The sequence below is a fragment of the Falco biarmicus genome, chromosome 19, assembly GCF_023638135.1.
Source record: "Falco biarmicus isolate bFalBia1 chromosome 19, bFalBia1.pri, whole genome shotgun sequence".
Classification (NCBI taxonomy): domain Eukaryota; kingdom Metazoa; phylum Chordata; class Aves; order Falconiformes; family Falconidae; genus Falco; species Falco biarmicus.
In genome coordinates, this window is record NC_079306.1 from 4,304,343 (window position 1) to 4,325,075 (window position 20,733).

General features: G+C 56.6%; 9 protein-coding genes across 10 annotated transcripts; 5 read left to right on the plus strand and 4 right to left on the minus strand.

The window, feature by feature from the left end:
* Nucleotides 1-244: 244 nt before the first annotated feature.
* On the plus strand, nt 245-652 carry LOC130141245 (feather keratin 4-like). Its single transcript, XM_056322041.1, has one exon. It carries the CDS (start codon nt 245-247, stop codon nt 650-652), a length of 408 nt encoding a protein of 135 aa, XP_056178016.1.
* Nucleotides 653-2,430: 1,778 nt separating this feature from the next.
* On the minus strand, nt 2,431-2,838 carry LOC130141395 (claw keratin-like). Its single transcript, XM_056322344.1, has one exon. It carries the CDS (start codon nt 2,836-2,838, stop codon nt 2,431-2,433), a length of 408 nt encoding a protein of 135 aa, XP_056178319.1.
* A 1,777-nt stretch (nt 2,839-4,615) lies between these two features.
* LOC130141622 (claw keratin-like) lies at nt 4,616-5,354 on the plus strand. Its single transcript, XM_056322651.1, has 2 exons — nt 4,616-4,700; nt 4,808-5,354. Exon 2 carries the CDS (start codon nt 4,829-4,831, stop codon nt 5,207-5,209), a length of 381 nt encoding a protein of 126 aa, XP_056178626.1. The 5' UTR covers nt 4,616-4,700; nt 4,808-4,828; the 3' UTR covers nt 5,210-5,354.
* A 1,846-nt stretch (nt 5,355-7,200) lies between these two features.
* On the minus strand, nt 7,201-8,006 carry LOC130141623 (claw keratin-like). The gene is made up of 2 exons (XM_056322653.1): nt 7,951-8,006; nt 7,201-7,843 (listed from the first exon to the last, which is right to left on the minus strand). The coding sequence occupies exon 2, from the start codon at nt 7,820-7,822 to the stop codon at nt 7,469-7,471; it is 354 nt and encodes a 117-aa protein (XP_056178628.1). The 5' UTR covers nt 7,823-7,843; nt 7,951-8,006; the 3' UTR covers nt 7,201-7,468.
* A 1,324-nt stretch (nt 8,007-9,330) lies between these two features.
* On the plus strand, nt 9,331-10,119 carry LOC130141624 (claw keratin-like). Its single transcript, XM_056322654.1, has 2 exons — nt 9,331-9,386; nt 9,493-10,119. The coding sequence occupies exon 2, from the start codon at nt 9,514-9,516 to the stop codon at nt 9,856-9,858; it is 345 nt and encodes a 114-aa protein (XP_056178629.1). The 5' UTR covers nt 9,331-9,386; nt 9,493-9,513; the 3' UTR covers nt 9,859-10,119.
* A 2,024-nt stretch (nt 10,120-12,143) lies between these two features.
* On the minus strand, nt 12,144-12,596 carry LOC130141620 (claw keratin-like). Of its 2 annotated transcripts, XM_056322649.1 has the most exons (2): nt 12,272-12,596; nt 12,144-12,235 (listed from the first exon to the last, which is right to left on the minus strand). In XM_056322649.1, exons 1-2 carry the CDS (start codon nt 12,594-12,596, stop codon nt 12,144-12,146), a joined length of 417 nt encoding a protein of 138 aa, XP_056178624.1. The 2 variants fall into 2 exon arrangements, with proteins under 2 accessions (XP_056178624.1, XP_056178623.1); XM_056322648.1 differs by having other exon boundaries at nt 12,144-12,596.
* A 1,832-nt stretch (nt 12,597-14,428) lies between these two features.
* LOC130141621 (claw keratin-like) lies at nt 14,429-15,009 on the plus strand. The gene is made up of 2 exons (XM_056322650.1): nt 14,429-14,455; nt 14,563-15,009. The coding sequence occupies exon 2, from the start codon at nt 14,584-14,586 to the stop codon at nt 15,007-15,009; it is 426 nt and encodes a 141-aa protein (XP_056178625.1). The 5' UTR covers nt 14,429-14,455; nt 14,563-14,583.
* A 1,940-nt stretch (nt 15,010-16,949) lies between these two features.
* LOC130141334 (claw keratin-like) lies at nt 16,950-17,818 on the minus strand. Its single transcript, XM_056322225.1, has 2 exons — nt 17,763-17,818; nt 16,950-17,655 (listed from the first exon to the last, which is right to left on the minus strand). The coding sequence occupies exon 2, from the start codon at nt 17,632-17,634 to the stop codon at nt 17,290-17,292; it is 345 nt and encodes a 114-aa protein (XP_056178200.1). The 5' UTR covers nt 17,635-17,655; nt 17,763-17,818; the 3' UTR covers nt 16,950-17,289.
* A 1,324-nt stretch (nt 17,819-19,142) lies between these two features.
* Nucleotides 19,143-20,013, plus strand: LOC130141333 (claw keratin-like). The gene is made up of 2 exons (XM_056322224.1): nt 19,143-19,200; nt 19,308-20,013. The coding sequence occupies exon 2, from the start codon at nt 19,329-19,331 to the stop codon at nt 19,671-19,673; it is 345 nt and encodes a 114-aa protein (XP_056178199.1). The 5' UTR covers nt 19,143-19,200; nt 19,308-19,328; the 3' UTR covers nt 19,674-20,013.
* The last annotated feature ends 720 nt before the right edge of the window (nt 20,014-20,733 follow it).

The window sequence follows — 20,733 nt, forward strand, 5'->3', positions numbered from 1 at the left end:
CTGGAGGAAGGGAACTAGAGAGAGCAAGCTTAAAGCAGCAAAGTTAAAAGGACAGACAGATGCAGGCTAGGTAAAAGGCAGCAGATGCAAAGGCAAGAAGCTCAACTGCTGTCTTTATCCAATTTATCTCTGTCCAAGATCTCATAGAGGCAAGCTTAGAAGTGTCAATAAACAAGCACAAGGGTTTCATTTTTCTTCTAATTCTGCAAATAAATCGCAGGCACTCCCCTACCACGGCCAGGAGATGGCTTCCGACCAGCTGGCATGCACCAACCCCTGCGAGGCAAAGTGTCCCCAGCCCCTGGCCACCAGCAGCAATGAGCCTTGCGTCGTGGCCTGCGGTGACTCCCGGGTGATTATATACCCACCACCTGTTGTCGTCACCTTCCCAGGACCCATCCTCACCACCTACCCGCAGCAAACCGTCGTGGGAGCCTCAGAGCCCTCTGAGGTGGCCCTGGCAGAGCCCCCCACCGCAGCACCTCTGCCAGCAGAGGCGACAGGGAGGCTGGAGGCAGCAGCTGAGAAACTTGCCCCCCAGGTCATTGCCCGACCTGAGCCACGGTGTGCCCCAAAATACTCCTACACCTATTCTTCCCAATGGACACATCCATGCAATTCATACCGCTCTGGGAAACGGTGGACATACTAAGCTCAGCTGTTGTGTGCACAGAGTAATTTAAAGAAACAGCAAAGGAAACTTGAGATGCAAATTGAGGGTGGAGCTGACAGGCACCAACCCCAATGCTGGGTGTTGCCTGGTTCCAGCTGAAAAGAATGAGAGCTGGAAATGCTCAGCATCTGTGAAAAGCAGGTTCATGTGTGCATTTTCTCATTTTGCCTTTAGTTTAGATCTGTTAACCTCTGGCTTTCCATTTTAGTCATCTGTTTATGTTGTGCTTTGTCTTATTTCAGTTTTATTGTTGACACTGAACTTAGAGAGGTGACTTAGGATGCTAGAAATTGCACACAGCAACTGCGCCAAAGGAGAAAAAATATTTTTTATAGACTGCATCACTTTGACATTGGTGATTAACCAAAGCCTCACTGAAATGCTGGAAAGATGGTCTCTATTCTGTACAATTTTGTTCCAGAATTGTAGAAAAGCTGTCTCTTTCCAAATAAATTTTCTGTACCAAAGTATGTCTTCTCGTTTTCATTACCACATAACAATTTCCTTCTTCTTTTACTTATCAATTGAATTCAGAGCATATTGATCCTTGGTCATTGGCATTCCATGTTTCTTTTTTGAGTACAAATGTCACAAAATCCCAGTAACACTTTTCTACACAATGTCATTAAACATGTGCTGAATGTGTGACACTCCCCAGGACCAGCCTGAGTCCCTGGGAGCTGCTGCTTGCAACAGCAGTCCCTGCAAAGGCTCAAGTAATGATCAGCTCCTAATTTGTCACGTACATCTCAGGACAGATCAACTTTCCCTACTTTGCCCCAAGCCCCAAAGCAAAACATGAATCTGGGTGCAGCAGACAGGGTGGAGAAATGCACAGCCCACACACAGCCCTCTGACACACTCTGCAGAACTTCCCTGAGGTCACAGGGGGAAGGATGCCCTTGGGCTGCCCACAGATGACATCACTCATGAATGCACTAGCCACATTGCAGGGTGCATGCTCAATGCATCACCCAGAGCATCATGACTGACTGGTGGGAACAGGGTGCAAAGTATGAATAGGAAAGAAATACACCACTGGTTGCTCTCGCACTCATCTATAGACCTCATAAAACAAGAAGTAGAACTTCACCTTTCAAATCTGCCTTTTGTGATTAAGCTAATAATTTTCTCATAACTTCCCTACCTAGCAGTTCAAAAAACTTTTCTCAGAGAACTATTCAGAGCTTCCACAAATGTTTTTAGTGGATAGATTACCATCTAACATTTCACATCATCTCTCAGTTATAGACATAATTGCAGTCACAGTAAAAAACAAATTCAGACCAAAAAAAAAAAATCATTCATACAATGCAGATTCTTTATTTTGGATGCAAAATGCAATAAACAGTGTCAGCAAGAAAAAAAACAACAAGGAAAAAATGAATTGGAAACAGGAAAATCATAAGGCTGCAGCAAGGCACAACCCAGAGCTCCACCAGAAAAATTCCCCCCTCCTATTTCAGGCAGGGAGTCTTACAGCCTGGCAGAACCAGGGAAACTCTCATCCGAGGAAGACTACAGCTTCGTTGTGTTGCAGGTAGGAGGGGAGACTTGGAAGCCCTAAAGCTGCCAGCAGAAGGTCGGCAAGGTTACTCTGTGCAAATAAGCAAAGACCATACAGACCCAGTAGCTGCTTTGCCACAGCCTAAAGAGGGGCTGCAAGCTCTGCTCTGCATCTGGTGGTAGAAGACGAGAGGTGCAATGTGTGGAGACCCAGGGCAGATGTGGCACTGAACTCTGTGGATATTTGGGGCTTAGCAGGGTCCACAGTTCCCATTGAGGTACCTGTGGCCTCGGCCCCAACCACCATATCCACAACCGCCATAGCCACCATAGCCCCCATAACCTCCATAGCCCCCATAACCTCCATAACCCCCATAGCCCCCGTAGCCCCCATAGCCCCCATAGCCTCCAAAACCACCACGGCCTCCAAAAGTGCCGCCGTAGCCTCCGCCAACACCGGGAGCTCCCGCTGAGCCAACAACACTCTGCTGCGGGAAGGAGCTGAGGATGGGCCCGGGGAAGGTGATCACCGAGGGTGGCGGCTGGATCACCACCGTGGAGTCAGGGCACTGCCGCACGCAGGGCTCGTTGCAGGTGTCAGCCAGCGGGGCCGGGGCGGCCACCCCACAGGAGGTGTTGCACAGGCTGGTGCAGGACATCCTTGTGTTCAGCAGGTGATGCTGCAAGAAAGGACAGAGCTCCGGGTCAGTGTCAGGCCCAATCCCGAAACCCTCCTGTCTCTCTCACACTTGGAACCTGTGTCCCAGGACAGGCTCTGGATCCTCTCCGGCAGTCACAGCAAGAAGAGGCTCCACAGTTCAAATGCTGGTATAAACCAGTGTTTGCCATGGTGCGCCCTGGGCCTGGCTTGACCAAAGGGAACAGAAAATCTCCCTCAACCAAAGCAAATGGAAAATAAACATCTCCCAAAGGATTTGAGTCTCTTGGTGTACTCAGAGCATTGTACCCACAAGGTTAAATTCCCATCCTTTCCATAGCTCTGAAACAGCACGATCCCATCCTTACTATGCCCGATGAAAGCGTGGTGGAGCCCCAAGCAAACGATGCCTCAGGAAAGCCACTGCTGAGGAAGGAAAGTGGGAGGTAAGACTTGCACTTACCACAGTGATCAGAGAGGCAAGTGGGAGAAGATGGATAGCCAGCTGTGAAGCCCTCAGCTCTTATATACATGTCCCAGATTGCCTGGGGCATTGGCCAAGGTGGCAGGGCAGAAACCTCAGTTAATTATGAATTCAAGTGGACAATCTTCATGGCACAGTGATGTGAGACAATTATATGCCCCCTTACTGGAGAGATTGTCATGCAAACATGCCCTGCACAAGAAAGCAGTTATGGGAGTGACAGGCCATAACCCATCATTACATGAAAGACTAAATCTCTGCTGCAGCTGAACTTGCGGCACCAATAAACCCCAATCTGTCCCTAATCCTTCACTTTGCTTGCACAGAAGAATTCTGGGCATCTTGCAGAAGATTGCTGTTCCCAACCACGCCACACTCAGCACAGCAGAGCCAGGCGCCCATGGCCGGCAGTGCCCAGCGTGCCTCTGCCTGTGCCTGTGGGGAGCACGGCCACGTGCAGCCTGGCTCTGGGTGGGCGCTCGGCCAGCCTCTCCTGGCACAGCCCTCAATGTCCCGCTGAGTAATTGAGCTCCTCTAGAGACAGGAAGAGCACACGCACAGACACATAGCTGAAGGAGCTGAGAGTGTGTTGGTCCTGTTCCTGCCCTCCAGCTCATCCATGCACTTCCACCCTCAGACAGGTCCCTAGCGCCTGATCCCGCTGCCCTCTAACACACATTCTCTGTCAGTGCTGTTCATAGATGGAGCTTCATCCCACACAGGACTCATCTCCGCCATTCTTTCCATGTCCATGATGTGAAGTCAGGAGTTAAAACCCAACTTATATAGCATCAGGAAAATGTCCAAGGATAAGGGCTGCCATTGCACTGGAACTGCCATTTCCCAAGTTCTTGCTGTCATGGGGCAATGGTTGGCATTTACGAGCTGCCCTGACCTGGGTGGATAGTTTATTCCTTTGCCCAACCTCCTGGCACCTCTGTTTACCAGCCAGTAAATGAGAGGTAATAAGAGGTGTAATGGCTGGGCACTGGGTTGCAAAAAATTCCTTGAGATGCCCAAGATCTTGCCAATAAGCAGAGTGGGAGGATTACAAACAGATCGGGGTTTATTCATGACACTCATTCACCTATAGCTATGAATTGTCTTTCATGTAATGACGTGTCATGGTCTATGACTCCAATTACCTGTTTAATTTCAAAGGATTATTTGCTCCCTCGTATACCCACTCAGGAAGATTATCATTGTCCCGCACTACAGATTTTTCCTAAAGCTTATCTGCTAGAATTGATGATTAGATGGCGCTTCTGCCACCAACCCCCGTGGCCAATGCCCCGGGCAGCCTGGGACGTGTATAAAAGAGCTGAGGGCTTCACAGCCCTCTATCCACTCGGCTTTGCTTGACTCTCCTGATCAACAGGGTAAGTCCAGCTCCTGGAAGCCCCTTGGGGATCTCTCCCTGCCTCCCTCCCTCCCTCGATACAGCCCCTTCCCCGCACCTGTGCCTAATCCCTGGTGTCTTTGCCAGGACTCCTTGCCTGCCTGAAAGATGTCCTGCACCAGCCTGTGCAACACCTCCTGTGGGGTGGCCGCCCCGGCCCCGCTGGCTGACACCTGCAACGAGCCCTGCGTGCGGCAGTGCCCTGACTCCACGGTGGTGATCCAGCCGCCACCTGCGGTGATCACCTTCCCCGGGCCCATCCTCAGCTCCTTCCCGCAGCAGAGTGTTGTTGGCTCAGCGGGAGCTCCCGGTGTTGGCGGAGGCTACGGCGGCACTTTTGGAGGCCGTGGTGGTTTTGGAGGCTATGGGGGCTATGGGGGCTACGGGGGCTATGGGGGCTATGGGGGCTATGGGGGCTATGGCAGTTGCGGATATGGTGGTTGGGGCCGAGGGCACAGGTACCTCAATGGAAACTGTGGACCCTGCTAAGACCCACACTTCATCCAACAACAGATGAAGAGGAAGACCAGAAAAGGCCCTGGCACAACCCAAACACAATACTTGAAGGACATTCCTTAAACACTGACGGGCTCCAAAATTCCGATGCCTTGTGCGTGCTTGTGGCCTTACTCTGCCTTTCTTGCTGCTTGAGCATCCCTTCACGTCTTGGTGCACCCTGATGACAGTGACCCGCTCTGGGTGCCTGCTCCTGGGGCACGGCTGACGCTCGTTGTTGCTCTGCCCACTGCCAGGAGACAGGGGAAGGCCCTGGCCAGGACTCTGCTCTTGTCCCAGCTCCCTCCTCCCCTGGAACTGCAATAAAAGCTCTGTTGCATCACAATGTCGACCCATGATGCTTTTTCTTCACCCTTCCTTCCGCCTTCCCACTTCCCCCAGACCTCGTGGCATGTGGGCTGCTTGAATCTCCCACGGTAATGCCCTGGACCGTTTGGGCAGTTTGCTCCGGGTGCTACAGCTGAGGATGACAGTCCCACCTGGGTCTTGTGCAGCACATTGCACTGAGCTTCCTCTGCTCTCCCACCGGCCGTAAGCACAGCACGTTCCCAGAGCTCCCTTTGAATACGTGCAAGTGCCACAGGTGACTGGCAGAAGCTCTTCCCAATGCTCTGCAAAACCAGCACGCCAGGCCTTACCTCCTTTCATTGGCTTGTTGTTGGTCACCTCTGGAGGTCCAGGGAAGTGGAGGCACAAACACTGCATGGACGGGGCTGCTGCCCGATGCTGACCATGCGCCTGTGCCCAGCTAGAGGTGAGGGCACTGGCATGAGGGAAGACACACACAGCAACTTTTCCCAAGTTTCTCCTCAGAGCCATGAAGAGGCCGCGAGCATGCAGTCACGTGAAGCATAAAGCTCTTTGTGGAGGAGGTTGGGCTGCCTGCCTTCCTGAGGTCCCTCTCTGCCCCAGCTGTCTCCTCATGGTGTGATCCCTGCACTGCAAGGTGCTCTTGGGCAGAGACGGTTCTGGCCACAGCCATTGTGGAGGGCAGTGGGACACCTCTTGGGTCCCTGATGCTGACCTCCAAGAAAGATGTGTCATCCGCAATTGTCAACACAGGGGATGGGAAAGAAGGCAGCAAAATGGCATTTTTTTCTTTTTTCCCAGGCATTCTTTTTTCTCACTGCCTGGAGAGAAGCTCGCACATCTCATCTTGCCTTTGAGGATTTGTCTGCACGTGCACGTCCTCCCATGTGGCAAGGTCAGCCTGCACTGAGTCTCAGCCATCTGCCCATTCCTGGCTGAGGAGGTGTCCCCTGTGTGTCTGCTGAGGGAACAGTGCTGGGAGTGGGGTTTGGTGACCCCGCTTACAGCGGCTGAGGCTGGGGGCTTTGGCGGGCTGTGGCAGCGTGGGCTGCTTTGTGGGCTCATGTGTGAGGAAGAGCAGGGATGGGCCAGCAAATTTGTAGCACAACAGGGGGTGGTGGGAAGCTCTGCTGTCATTCCTGGGCACAGCGTGTCCACAGGTAGCAGGTGGGTGACACAGGGAATCCCGAGAAGAGCTTCTACTCCTCCAGTGGTGGCAAGGTGAGGCCAACATGGGTCCAACCAGCAGTGGAAGATGGAGGAAAAATAAGAAAAGGAGGTGGTGGAGGTTTGCAGTGCTGCAGAGTACAGGAGCCCAAAGTGTGGAGAAGAGAGGGAGGGCAGAGAGGGAGAAGCTGTTGTTGAACAAGACACGTACGGCCCCGGCTGCAGGTGACCATCTGGCAGAGGGACATGCTGCCAAGGGCCGGCAGGAGGAAGCGAGGCAGCTCCCGCAGGTCACGCTGCAGAGTCACTGACAGGAAAGCCCAGGGAGCCAAGGATGCCGTTAAATGCATTGCTTCTAGAATACGGAAGTAGAAAAACAACCATGGGTCAAGATTGTGATGCATCAGAGCTTTTATTGCAGTTCCAGGGGAGGAGGGAGTTGGGACAAGAGCAAAGCACTGGTGGGGGCTTTCCCCTGTCTCCTGGCAGTGGGCAGAGCAACAACGAGCGTCAGCCGTGCCCCAGGAGCAGGCACCCAGCGCGGGTCACTGTCATCAGGGTGCACCAAGACGTGAAGGGATGCTCAAGCAGGGCAGCAAGAAAGGCAGAGTAAGGCCACAAGCACGCACAAGGCGTCCAAGCTCTGGGGCCCAGCTGTGCCAAAGCAATGTCCTTCCTTCGAGCGTTGTGTTGGGATGTGCCACGGCCTTTTCAGGTCCTCGTCTACTTCTGTGGCAGGATCAAGTGTTGTGGAGCTTAGCAGGGTCCACAGCTGCCCCTGAGGTATCCGCAGCCTCGGCCCCAACCACCGTATCCATAGCCCCCATAGCCCCCATAGCCCCCATAGCCCCCATAGCCTCCAAAACCACCACGGCCTCCAAAAGTGCCGCCGTAGCCCCCGCCAACACCGGGAGCACCCGCTGAGCCAACAACACTGTGCTGCGGGAAGGAGCTGAGGATGGGTCCGGGGTAGGTGATCACCGCAGGTGGCGGCTGGATCACCACCGTGGAGTCAGGGCACTGCCGCACGCAGGGCTCGTTGCAGGTGTCAGCCAGCGGGGCCGGGGCGGCCACCCCACAGGAGGTGTTGCACAGGCTGGTGCAGGACATCTTTCAGGCAGGCAAGGAGTCCTGGCAAAGACACCAGGGATTAGGCACAGGTGCGGGGAAGGGGCTGTATCGAGGGAGGGAGGGAGGCAGGGAGAGATCCCCAAGGGGCTTCCAGGAGCTGGACTTACCCTGTTGATCAGGAGAGTCAAGCAAAGCCGAGTGGATAGAGGGCTGTGAAGCCCTCAGCTCTTTTATACACGTCCCAGGCTGCCCGGGGCATTGGCCACGGGGGTTGGTGGTTGAAACCCCACGTAATCATGAGACGTAGCACACAGCTTCATGACACAGAAAGTGATGCGAGAGAATTATATGCCGCCTCACTGGGGGCACTGGCATGCAAGCGTGCCCTGGAGAGGACAGGGGTGATGGGAGGGACAAACGATGACACGCCATTACATGAAAGACACGGCACGGCTGTTGTAGCTGAACCGGCGGCACCAATAAACCCCGATCTATCCCTAATCCCCCGCATTGCTTACGTGGCAATGTGCTGAACCTTGCAGAATATTGCTGTGTCCAACGCTAGCACACCAGGCTGCTGCTCCTGCAGACAACGCGCTCAGCAGCAGCCCAGCCAGGCACCCATGGCCACGAGTCCCCAGTGTGCCTGGGCCTGTGGGGAACTTTGCCACGTGCAGCCTGGCTCTCAGTGGCTGCTCGGCCCAAATCTCCTGGCCCAGCCCCCAACACCCAGCTGAGCAATCGAGTCCCTCCAGAGAGGCCTTGAGGAGGACCACGCTTACAAAGACATGGCCAAGGAAGCTGAGAGTGTCCTGGTCCCCTCCTGCCCTGCACCTCCCCTGTGCATGTCCCCTGTCACACAGGACCTTGCCGCCTGATCACATTGCCCCCCACCCACGTTTGTTTTGAGGCCCCACACGAATGGGTCTTTGAGCCGCTCAGCAAAGAGTGCCCCCCACCCTCTGCATGGCCGTTCATCGGTGAGCACCACATAGACCCTCTGGAGCCGGGGCATGGAGGTGGCCGAGGCTTCAGGGAGCTCCTGACCTGTTGCCCAGAAGGCGCCCAGCGCTCACGGGCACTGGGAGATGGTGGGCATTTGCGAGTCACTCCGAGTGTCTGGAATGGCTTCTCCCTTTGCCCAGCGTCCCCCTGCCTCTGCTTACCGCCTTGTAAAAGGGAGGTAATGACAGGCATGATGGTGTGCACAGGATTGCAAAGCACATCTGCGAAATGCTCAGGACTCTGGCACGTAAGCAATGCGGGGGATTAGGGATAGATCGGGGTTTATTGGTGCCGCCGGTTCAGCTACAACAGCCGTGCCGTGTCTTTCATGTAATGGCGTGTCATCGTTTGTCCCTCCCATCACCCCTGTCCTCTCCAGGGCACGCTTGCATGCCAGTGCCCCCAGTGAGGCGGCATATAATTCTCTCGCATCACTTTCTGTGTCATGAAGCTGTGTGCTACGTCTCATGATTACGTGGGGTTTCAACCACCAACCCCCGTGACCACTGCCCCGGGCAGCCTGGGATGTGTATAAAAGAGCTGAGGGCTTCACAGCCCTCTATCCACTCGGCTTTGCTTGACTCTCCTGATCAACAGGGTAAGTCCAGCTCCTGGAAGCCCCTTGGGGATCTCTCCCTGCCTCCCTCCCTCCCTCGATACAGCCCCTTCCCCGCACCTGTGCCTAATCCCTGGTGTCTTGCCAGGACTCCTTGCCTGCCTGAAAGATGTCCTGCACCAGCCTGTGCAACACCTCCTGTGGGGTGGCCGCCCCGGCCCCGCTGGCTGACACCTGCAACGAGCCCTGCGTGCGGCAGTGCCCTGACTCCACGGTGGTGATCCAGCCGCCACCTGCGGTGATCACCTTCCCCGGGCCCATCCTCAGCTCCTTCCCGCAGCACAGTGTTGTTGGCTCAGCGGGAGCTCCCGGTGTTGGCGGGGGCTACGGTGGCACTTTTGGAGGCCGTGGTGGTTTTGGAGGCTATGGGGGCTATGGGGGCTATGGGGGCTATGGATACGGTGGTTGGGGCCGAGGCTGCGGATACCTCAGGGGCAGCTGTGGACCCTGCTAAGCTCCACAACACTTGATCCTGCCACAGAAGTAGACGAGGACCTGAAAAGGCCGTGGCACATCCCAACACAACGCTCGAAGGAAGGACATTGCTTTGGCACAGCTGGGCCCCAGAGCTTGGACGCCTTGTGCGTGCTTGTGGCCTTACTCTGCCTTTCTTGCTGCCCTGCTTGAGCATCCCTTCACGTCTTGGTGCACCCTGATGACAGTGACCCGCGCTGGGTGCCTGCTCCTGGGGCACGGCTGACGCTCGTTGTTGCTCTGCCCACTGCCAGGATACAGGGGAAGGCCCTGGCCAGGACTCTGCTCTTGTCCCAGCTCCCTCCTCCCCTGGAACTGCAATAAAAGCTCTGTTGCATCACAATGTCGACCCATGATGCTTTTTCTTCACCCTTCCTTCCGCCTTCCCACTTCCCCCAGACCTCGTGGCACGTGGGCTGCTTGAATCTCCCACGGTAATGCCCTGGACCGTTTGGGCAGTTTGCTCCGGGTGCTACAGCTGAGGATGACAGTCCCACCTGGGTCTTGTGCAGCACATTGCACTGAGCTTCCTCTGCTCTCCCACCGGCCGTAAGCACAGCACGTTCCCAGAGCTCCCTTTGAATACGTGCAAGTGCCACAGGTGACTGGCAGAAGCTCTTCCCAATGCTCTGCAAAACCAGCACGCCAGGCCTTACCTCCTTTCATTGGCTTGTTGTTGGTCACCTCTGGAGGTCCAGGGAAGTGGAGGCACAAACACTGCATGGACGGGGCTGCTGCCCGATGCTGACCATGCGCCTGTGCCCAGCTAGAGGTGAGGGCACTGGCATGAGGGAAGACACACACAGCAACTTTTCCCAAGTTTCTCCTCAGAGCCATGAAGAGGCCGCGAGCATGCAGTCACGTGAAGCATAAAGCTCTTTGTGGAGGAGGTTGGGCTGCCTGCCTTCCTGAGGTCCCTCTCTGCCCCAGCTGTCTCCTCATGGTGTGATCCCTGCACTGCAAGGTGCTCTTGGGCAGAGACGGTTCTGGCCACAGCCATTGTGGAGGGCAGTGGGACACCTCTTGGGTCCCTGATGCTGACCTCCAAGAAAGATCTGTCATCCGCAATTGTCAACACAGGGGATGGGAAAGAAGGCAGCAAAATGGCATTTTTTTCTTTTTTCCCAGGCATTCTTTTTTCTCACTGCCTGGAGAGAAGCTCGCACATCTCATCTTGCCTTTGAGGATTTGTCTGCACGTGCACGTCCTCCCATGTGGCAAGGTCAGCCTGCACTGAGTCTCAGCCATCTGCCCATTCCTGGCTGAGGAGGTGTCCCCTGTGTGTGTCTGCTGAGGGAACAGTGCTGGGAGTGGGGTTTGGTGACCCCGCTTACAGCGGCTGAGGGCTGGGGGCTTTGGCGGGCTGTGGCAGCGTGGGCTGCTTTGTGGGCTCATGTGTGAGGAAGAGCAGGGATGGGCCAGCAAATTTGTAGCACAACAGGGGGGTGGTGGGAAGCTCTGCTGTCGTTCCTGGGCACAGCGTGTCCACAGGTAGCAGGTGGGTGACACAGGGAATCCCGAGAAGAGCTTCTACTCCACCAGTGGTGGCAAGGTGAGGCCAACATGGGTCCAACCAGCAGTGGAAGATGGAGGAAAAATAAGAAAAGGAGGTGGTGGAGGTTTGCAGTGCTGCAGAGTACAGGAGCCCAAAGTGTGGAGAAGAGAGGGAGGGCAGAGAGGGAGAAGCTGTTGTTGAACAAGACACGTACGGCCCCGGCTGCAGGTGACCATCTGGCAGAGGGACATGCTGCCAAGGGCCGGCAGGAGGAAGCAAGGCAGCTCCCGCAGGTCACCCTGCAGAGGCCCTGGGTGGCAGCTGGCTAGGACAGCCCGGGGAGCCAAGGCTGCTGCTGGGAGCGTTGCCTACAGAGGAAGGTTGAAGAAAACAACCATGGGACAACACTGCGATGCAACAGAGATTTTATTGCAGTTCCAGGGGGAGCGGGGAGTTGGGACAAGAGCAAAGCACTGGTGGGGGCTTTCCCCTGTCTCCTGGCAGTGGGCAGAGCAGCAACGAGCATCAGCCGTGCCACAGGAGCAGGCACCCAGCATGATGCTGCGTTGTCCAAGAGCAGCAAGTCTTGAAGGGATGCTCAAGCAGGGCAGGAAGAAAGGCAGAGTGGGCCCCACACATGCACGAGGCATCCAAGCTCTGGGGCCCAGCTGTGCCAAAGCAATGTCCTTCCTTCAGGTGTTGTGTTGGGACGTGCCATGGTCTTTTCAGGTCCTCGTCTTCTTCTGTGGCCGGGTCAAGTGTTGTGGAGCTTAGCAGGGTCCACAGTTGCCATTGAGGTACCTGTGGCCTCGGCCCCAGCTCCCATATCCACAACCGCCAAATCCTCCATAGCCCCCATAACCTCCATAGCCCCCACAGCTCCCATAGCCTCCATAGCCCCCGTAGCCCCAAAGGCCTCCATAGCCCCCGTAGCCTCCATAGCCCCCGTAGCCCCCATAGCCTCCATAGCCTCCAAAACCACCACGGCCTCCAAAAGTGCCGCCATAGCCTCCGCCAACACCGGGAGCTCCCGCTGAGCCAACAACACTCTGCTGCGGGAAGGAGCTGAGGATGGGCCCGGGGAAGGTGATCACCGAGGGTGGCGGCTGGATCACCACCGTGGAGTCAGGGCACTGCCGCACGCAGGGCTCGTTGCAGGTGTCAGCCAGCGGGGCCGGGGCGGCCACCCCACAGGAGGTGTTGCACAGGCTGGTGCAGGACATCCTTGTGTTCAGCAGGTGATGCTGCAAGAAAGGACAGAGCTCCGGGTCAGTGTCAGGCCCAATCCCGAAACCCTCCTGTCTCTCTCACACTTGGAACGTGTGTCCCAGGACAGGCTCTGGATCCTCTCCGGCAGTCACAGCAAGAAGAGGCTCCACAGTTCAAATGCTGGTATAAACCAGTGTTTGCCATGGTGCGCCCTGGGCCTGGCTTGACCAAAGGGAACAGAAAATCTCCCTCAACCAAAGCAAATGGAAAATAAACATCTCCCAAAGGATTTGAGTCTCTTGGTGTACTCAGAGCATTGTACCCACAAGGTTAAATTCCCATCCTTTCCATAGCTCTGAAACAGCACGATCCCATCCTTACTATGCCCGATGAAAGCGCGGTGGAGCCCCAAGCAAACGATGCCTCAGGAAAGCCACTGCTGAGGAAGGAAAGAGGGAGGTAAGACTTGCACTTACCACAGTGATCAGAGAGGCAAGTGGGAGAAGATGGATAGCCAGCTGTGAAGCCCTCAGCTCTTATATACATGTCGCCGACTGACTGAGGAATCGCCCAAGGCGTGGTGGTAATAACCCCATGTAATCATGAGATCAAGCGGACAAAATTCATGACATAAATAGCGATATGAGATAATTAAGTGCCTCCTCATTGGGGACACCGGAACACAAATGTGCCCCGGAGAAAAAAGAGGTAATGGGAGGGACAGGACATGACACATCATTACATCAAAGACAAGGCGTTACTGTAGCTGAACTCGCGGCACCAATAAACCCCAATCTGTCCCTAATCCTTCACTTTGCTTGCACAGAAGAATTCTGGGCATCTTGCAGAAGATTGCTTGTTCCCAACCACGCCACACTCAGCACAGCAGAGCCAGGCGCCCATGGCCGGCAGTGCCCAGCGTGCCTCTGCCTGTGCCTGTGGGGAGCACGGCCACGTGCAGCCTGGCTCTGGGTGGGCGCTCGGCCAGCCTCTCCTGGCACAGCCCTCGATGTCCCGCTGAGTAATTGAGCTCCTCCAGAGAGGGCTTGGCGAGAACCGTGCTCACAGGCATGAGGCTGAAGGAGCTGACACTGACATGGTCCCTTTGATGCCCTTCTTCTCCTCCGTATATGCCCCCCACATTCAGAGGTCTCCATGCTCTATCCTACTGCCATGCCCACTGCATCTCAACCAGCCTCTGTGCGCTTGAGGTTTTGCTATGCGTGGGACCGGTCCCCTCTACTCTTTGCATGGCTGTCAAGTGAATCCAGGACCTTAATACCTCTACAGCCTTAGAGGTGGGCAATTAACAGAGATATCTGTGGACCCCATGACAATGAGATGCTGTTGCTGGCATTCAGAGATGGTGGAAATTTGGAAGTCACTTCAAGCGTGTGGAAGGGCTTCTCCATGTGCCCAGCGTCCCGGTTCCTCTGTTTACCAGTCTGTAAGAGAAAGGTAATGACAGACGTGACTGCTATGCCCAGGATTGCAAAGCACTTCTGCAAGATGCTTACGACTTATCTACACAGGGAGCTTGAGGATTAGGAGAGATTGAGGCTTATTGTGATGCGAGTTCGGCTACAGCAGCGCGTACTCTTTCATGTAATGATGTCTCACGACAAATCCCTCCCATCACACGTATGCTTTGCAAGGCACGTTTGTACACAAATGTCCCTAGCGAGGCAGCATATAACACTCCCAGCATCATTATCTTTACGATGAAGATTGTGTGGTTGATCTCATGATTACGTGGGGTTTCAACCACCACCCCGTGACCACTGCCCCGGGCAGCCTGGGACGTGTATAAAAGAGCTGAGGGCTTCACAGCCCTCTATCCACTTGGCTTTGCTTGACTCTCCTGATCAACAGGGTAAGTCCAGCTCCTGGAAGCCCCTTGGGGATCTCTCCCTGCCTCCCTCCCTCCCTCGATACAGCCCCTTCCCCGCACCTGTGCCTAATCCCTGGTGTCTTTGCCAGGACTCCTTGCCTGCCTGAAAGATGTCCTGCACCAGCCTGTGCAACACCTCCTGTGGGGTGGCCGCCCCGGCCCCGCTGGCTGACACCTGCAACGAGCCCTGCGTGCGGCAGTGCCCTGACTCCACGGTGGTGATCCAGCCGCCACCCTCGGTGATCACCTTCCCCGGGCCCATCCTCAGCTCCTTCCCGCAGCAGAGTGTTGTTGGCTCAGCGGGAGCTCCCGGTGTTGGCGGAGGCTACGGCGGCACTTTTGGAGGCCGTGGTGGTTTTGGAGGCTATGGGGGCTATGGGGGCTACGGGGGCTATGGAGGCCTTTGGGGCCATGGGGGTTATGGGGGTTATGGAGGCCTTTGGGGCTATGGGGGCTATGGAGGATTTGGCAGTTGTGGATATGGTGGCTGGCGCCGAGGCCACAGGTACCTCAATGGCAACTGTGGACCCTGCTAAGCTCCACAACACTTGACCCGGCCACAGAAGAAGACGAGGACCTGAAAAGACCATGGCACATTCCCAACACAACACCTGAAGGAAGGACATTGCTTTGGCACAGCTGGGCCCCAGAGCTTGGATGCCTCGTGCATGTGTGGGGCCCACTCTGCCTTTCTTGCTGCCCTGCTTGAGCATCCCTTCAAGACTTGCTGCTCTTGGACAATGCAGCATCATGCTGGGTGCCTGCTCCTGTGGCACGGCTGATGCTTGTTGCTGCTCTGCCCACTGCCAGGAGACAGGGGAAAGCCCCCACCAGTGCTTTGCTCTTGTCCCAACTCCCTGCTCCCCTGGAACTGCAATAAAATCTCTGTTGCATCGCAGTGTTGTCCCATGGTTGTTTTCTTCAACCTTCCTCTGTAGGCAACGCTCCCAGCAGCAGCCTTGGCTCCCCGGGCTGTCCTAGCCAGCTGCCACCCAGGGCCTCTGCAGGGTGACCTGCGGGAGCTGCCTCGCTTCTCCTGCCGGCCCTTGGCAGCATGTCCCTCTGCCAGATGGTCACCTGCAGCCGGGGCCGTACGTGTCTTGTTCAACAACAGCTTCTCCCTCTCTGCCCTCCCTCTCTTCTCCACACTTTGGGCTCCTGTACTCTGCAGCACTGCAAACCTCCACCACCTCCTTTTCTTATTTTTCCTCCATCTTCCACTGCTGGTTGGACCCATGTTGGCCTCACCTTGCCACCACTGGTGGAGTAGAAGCTCTTCTCGGGATTCCCTGTGTCACCCACCTGCTACCTGTGGATACGCTGTGCCCAGGAATGACAGCAGAGCTTCCCACCACCCCCTGTTGTGCTACAAATTTGCTGGCCCATCCCTGCTCTTCCTCACACATGAGCCCACAAAGCAGCCCACGCTGCCACAGCCCGCCAAAGCCCCCAGCCTCAGCCGCTGTAAGCGGGGTCACCAAACCCCACTCCCAGCACTGTTCCCTCAGCAGACACACAGGGGACACCTCCTCAGCCAGGAATGGGCAGATGGCTGAGACTCAGTGCAGGCTGACCTTGCCACATGGGAGGACGTGCACGTGCAGACAAATCCTCAAAGGCAAGATGAGATGTGCGAGCTTCTCTCCAGGCAGTGAGAAAAAAGAATGCCTGGGAAAAAAGAAAAAAATGCCATTTTGCTGCCTTCTTTCCCATCCCCTGTGTTGACAATTGCGGATGACACATCTTTCTTGGAGGTCAGCATCAGGGACCCAAGAGGTGTCCCACTGCCCTCCACAATGGCTGTGGCCAGAACCGTCTCTGCCCAAGAGCACCTTGCAGTGCAGGGATCACACCATGAGGAGACAGCTGGGGCAGAGAGGGACCTCAGGAAGGCAGGCAGCCCAACCTCCTCCACAAAGAGCTTTATGCTTCACGTGACTGCATGCTCGCGGCCTCTTCATGGCTCTGAGGAGAAACTTGGGAAAAGTTGCTGTGTGTGTCTTCCCTCATGCCAGTGCCCTCACCTCTAGCTGGGCACAGGCGCATGGTCAGCATCGGGCAGCAGCCCCGTCCATGCAGTGTTTGTGCCTCCACTTCCCTGGACCTCCAGAGGTGACCAACAACAAGCCAATGAAAGGAGGTAAGGCCTGGCGTGCTGGTTTTGCAGAGCATTGGGAAGAGCTTCTGCCAGTCACCTGTGGCACTTGCACGTATTCAAAGGGAGCTCTGGGAACGTGCTGTGCTTACGGCCGGTGGGAGAGCAGAGGAAGCTCAGTGCAATGTGCTGCACAAGACCCAGGTGGGACTGTCATCCTCAGCTGTAGCACCCGGAGCAAACTGCCCAAACGGTCCAGGGCATTACCGTGGGAGATTCAAGCAGCCCACGTGCCACGAGGTCTGGGGGAAGTGGGAAGGCGGAAGGAAGGGTGAAGAAAAAGCATCATGGGTCGACATTGTGATGCAACAGAGCTTTTATTGCAGTTCCAGGGGAGGAGGGAGCTGGGACAAGAGCAGAGTCCTGGCCAGGGCCTTCCCCTGTCTCCTGGCAGTGGGCAGAGCAACAACGAGCGTCAGCCGTGCCCCAGGAGCAGGCACCCAGCGCGGGTCACTGTCATCAGGGTGCACCAAGACGTGAAGGGATGCTCAAGCAGGGCAGCAAGAAAGGCAGAGTAAGGCCACAAGCACGCACAAGGCGTCCAAGCTCTGGGGCCCAGCTGTGCCAAAGCAATGTCCTTCCTTCGAGCGTTGTGTTGGGATGTGCCACGGCCTTTTCAGGTCCTCGTCTACTTCTGTGGCAGGATCAAGTGTTGTGGAGCTTAGCAGGGTCCACAGCTGCCCCTGAGGTATCCGCAGCCTCGGCCCCAACCACCGTATCCATAGCCCCCGTAGCCCCCATAGCCCCCATAGCCTCCAAAACCACCACGGCCTCCAAAAGTGCCGCCGTAGCCTCCGCCAACACCGGGAGCACCCGCTGAGCCAACAACACTCTGCTGCGGGAAGGAGCTGAGGATGGGCCCGGGGAAGGTGATCACCGCAGGTGGCGGCTGGATCACCACCGTGGAGTCAGGGCACTGCCGCACGCAGGGCTCGTTGCAGGTGTCAGCCAGCGGGGCCGGGGCGGCCACCCCACAGGAGGTGTTGCACAGGCTGGTGCAGGACATCTTTCAGGCAGGCAAGGAGTCCTGGCAAAGACACCAGGGATTAGGCACAGGTGCGGGGAAGGGGCTGTATCGAGGGAGGGAGGGAGGCAGGGAGAGATCCCCAAGGGGCTTCCAGGAGCTGGACTTACCCTGTTGATCAGGAGAGTCAAGCAAAGCCGAGTGGATAGAGGGCTGTGAAGCCCTCAGCTCTTTTATACACATCCCAGGCTGCCCGGGGCATTGGCCACGGGGGTTGGTGGTTGAAACCCCACGTAATCATGAGACGTAGCACACAGCTTCATGACACAGAAAGTGATGCGAGAGAATTATATGCCGCCTCACTGGGGGCACTGGCATGCAAGCGTGCCCTGGAGAGGACAGGGGTGATGGGAGGGACAAACGATGACACGCCATTACATGAAAGACACGGCACGGCTGTTGTAGCTGAACCGGCGGCACCAATAAACCCCGATCTATCCCTAATCCCCCGCATTGCTTACGTGCCAGAGTCCTGAGCATTTCGCAGATGTGCTTTGCAATCCTGTGCACACCATCATGCCTGTCATTACCTCCCTTTTACAAGGCGGTAAGCAGAGGCAGGGGGACGCTGGGCAAAGGGAGAAGCCATTCCAGACACTCGGAGTGACTCGCAAATGCCCACCATCTCCCAGTGCCCGTGAGCGCTGGGCGCCTTCTGGGGCAACAGGTCAGGAGCTCCCTGAAGCCTCGGCCACCTCCATGCCCCGGCTCCAGAGGGTCTATGTGGTGCTCACCGATGAACGGCCATGCAGAGGGTGGGGGGCACTCTTTGCTGAGCGGCTCAAAGACCCATTCGTGTGGGGCCTCAAAACAAACGTGGGTGGGGGGGCAATGTGATCAGGCGGCAAGGTCCTGTGTGACAGGGGACATGCACAGGGGAGGTGCAGGGCAGGAGGGGACCAGGACACTCTCAGCTTCCTTGGCCATGTCTTTGTAAGCGTGGTCCTCCTCAAGGCCTCTCTGGAGGGACTCGATTGCTCAGCTGGGTGTTGGGGGCTGGGCCAGGAGATTTGGGCCGAGCAGCCACTGAGAGCCAGGCTGCACGTGGCAAAGTTCCCCACAGGCCCAGGCACACTGGGGACTCGTGGCCATGGGTGCCTGGCTGGGTTGCTGCTGAGCGCGTTGTCTGCAGGAGCAGCAGCCTGGTGTGCTAGCGTTGGACACAGCAATATTCTGCAAGGTTCAGCACATTGCCACGTAAGCAATGCGGGGGATTAGGGATAGATCGGGGTTTATTGGTGCCGCCGGTTCAGCTACAACAGCCGTGCCGTGTCTTTCATGTAATGGCGTGTCATCGTTTGTCCCTCCCATCACCCCTGTCCTCTCCAGGGCACGCTTGCATGCCAGTGCCCCCAGTGAGGCGGCATATAATTCTCTCGCATCACTTTCTGTGTCATGAAGCTGTGTGCTACGTCTCATGATTACGTGGGGTTTCAACCACCAACCCCCGTGACCACTGCCCCGGGCAGCCTGGGACGTGTATAAAAGAGCTGAGGGCTTCACAGCCCTCTATCCACTCGGCTTTGCTTGACTCTCCTGATCAACAGGGTAAGTCCAGCTCCTGGAAGCCCCTTGGGGATCTCTCCCTGCCTCCCTCCCTCCCTCGATACAGCCCCTTCCCCGCACCTGTGCCTAATCCCTGGTGTCTTTGCCAGGACTCCTTGCCTGCCTGAAAGATGTCCTGCACCAGCCTGTGCAACACCTCCTGTGGGGTGGCCGCCCCGGCCCCGCTGGCTGACACCTGCAACGAGCCCTGCGTGCGGCAGTGCCCTGACTCCACGGTGGTGATCCAGCCGCCACCCTCGGTGATCACCTTCCCCGGGCCCATCCTCAGCTCCTTCCCGCAGCACAGTGTTGTTGGCTCAGCGGGTGCTCCCGGTGTTGGCGGGGGCTACGGCGGCACTTTTGGAGGCCGTGGTGGTTTTGGAGGCTATGGGGGCTATGGGGGCTATGGGGGCTATGGATACGGTGGTTGGGGCCGAGGCTGCGGATACCTCAGGGGCAGCTGTGGACCCTGCTAAGCTCCACAACACTTGATCCTGCCACAGAAGTAGACGAGGACCTGAAAAGGCCGTGGCACATCCCAACACAACGCTCGAAGGAAGGACATTGCTTTGGCACAGCTGGGCCCCAGAGCTTGGACGCCTTGTGCGTGCTTGTGGCCTTACTCTGCCTTTCTTGCTGCCCTGCTTGAGCATCCCTTCACGTCTTGGTGCACCCTGATGACAGTGACCCGCGCTGGGTGCCTGCTCCTGGGGCACGGCTGACGCTCGTTGTTGCTCTGCCCACTGCCAGGAGACAGGGGAAGGCCCTGGCCAGGACTCTGCTCTTGTCCCAGCTCCCTCCTCCCCTGGAACTGCAATAAAAGCTCTGTTGCATCACAATGTCGACCCATGATGCTTTTTCTTCACCCTTCCTTCCGCCTTCCCACTTCCCCCAGACCTCGTGGCATGTGGGCTGCTTGAATCTCCCACGGTAATGCCCTGGACCGTTTGGGCAGTTTGCTCCGGGTGCTACAGCTGAGGATGACAGTCCCACCTGGGTCTTGTGCAGCACATTGCACTGAGCTTCCTCTGCTCTCCCACCGGCCGTAAGCACAGCACGTTCCCAGAGCTCCCTTTGAATACGTGCAAGTGCCACAGGTGACTGGCAGAAGCTCTTCCCAATGCTCTGCAAAACCAGCACGCCAGGCCTTACCTCCTTTCATTGGCTTGTTGTTGGTCACCTCTGGAGGTCCAGGGAAGTGGAGGCACAAACACTGCATGGACGGGGCTGCTGCCCGATGCTGACCATGCGCCTGTGCCCAGCTAGAGGTGAGGGCACTGGCATGAGGGAAGACACACACAGCAACTTTTCCCAAGTTTCTCCTCAGAGCCATGAAGAGGCCGCGAGCATGCAGTCACGTGAAGCATAAAGCTCTTTGTGGAGGAGGTTGGGCTGCCTGCCTTCCTGAGGTCCCTCTCTGCCCCAGCTGTCTCCTCATGGTGTGATCCCTGCACTGCAAGGTGCTCTTGGGCAGAGACGGTTCTGGCCACAGCCATTGTGGAGGGCAGTGGGACACCTCTTGGGTCCCTGATGCTG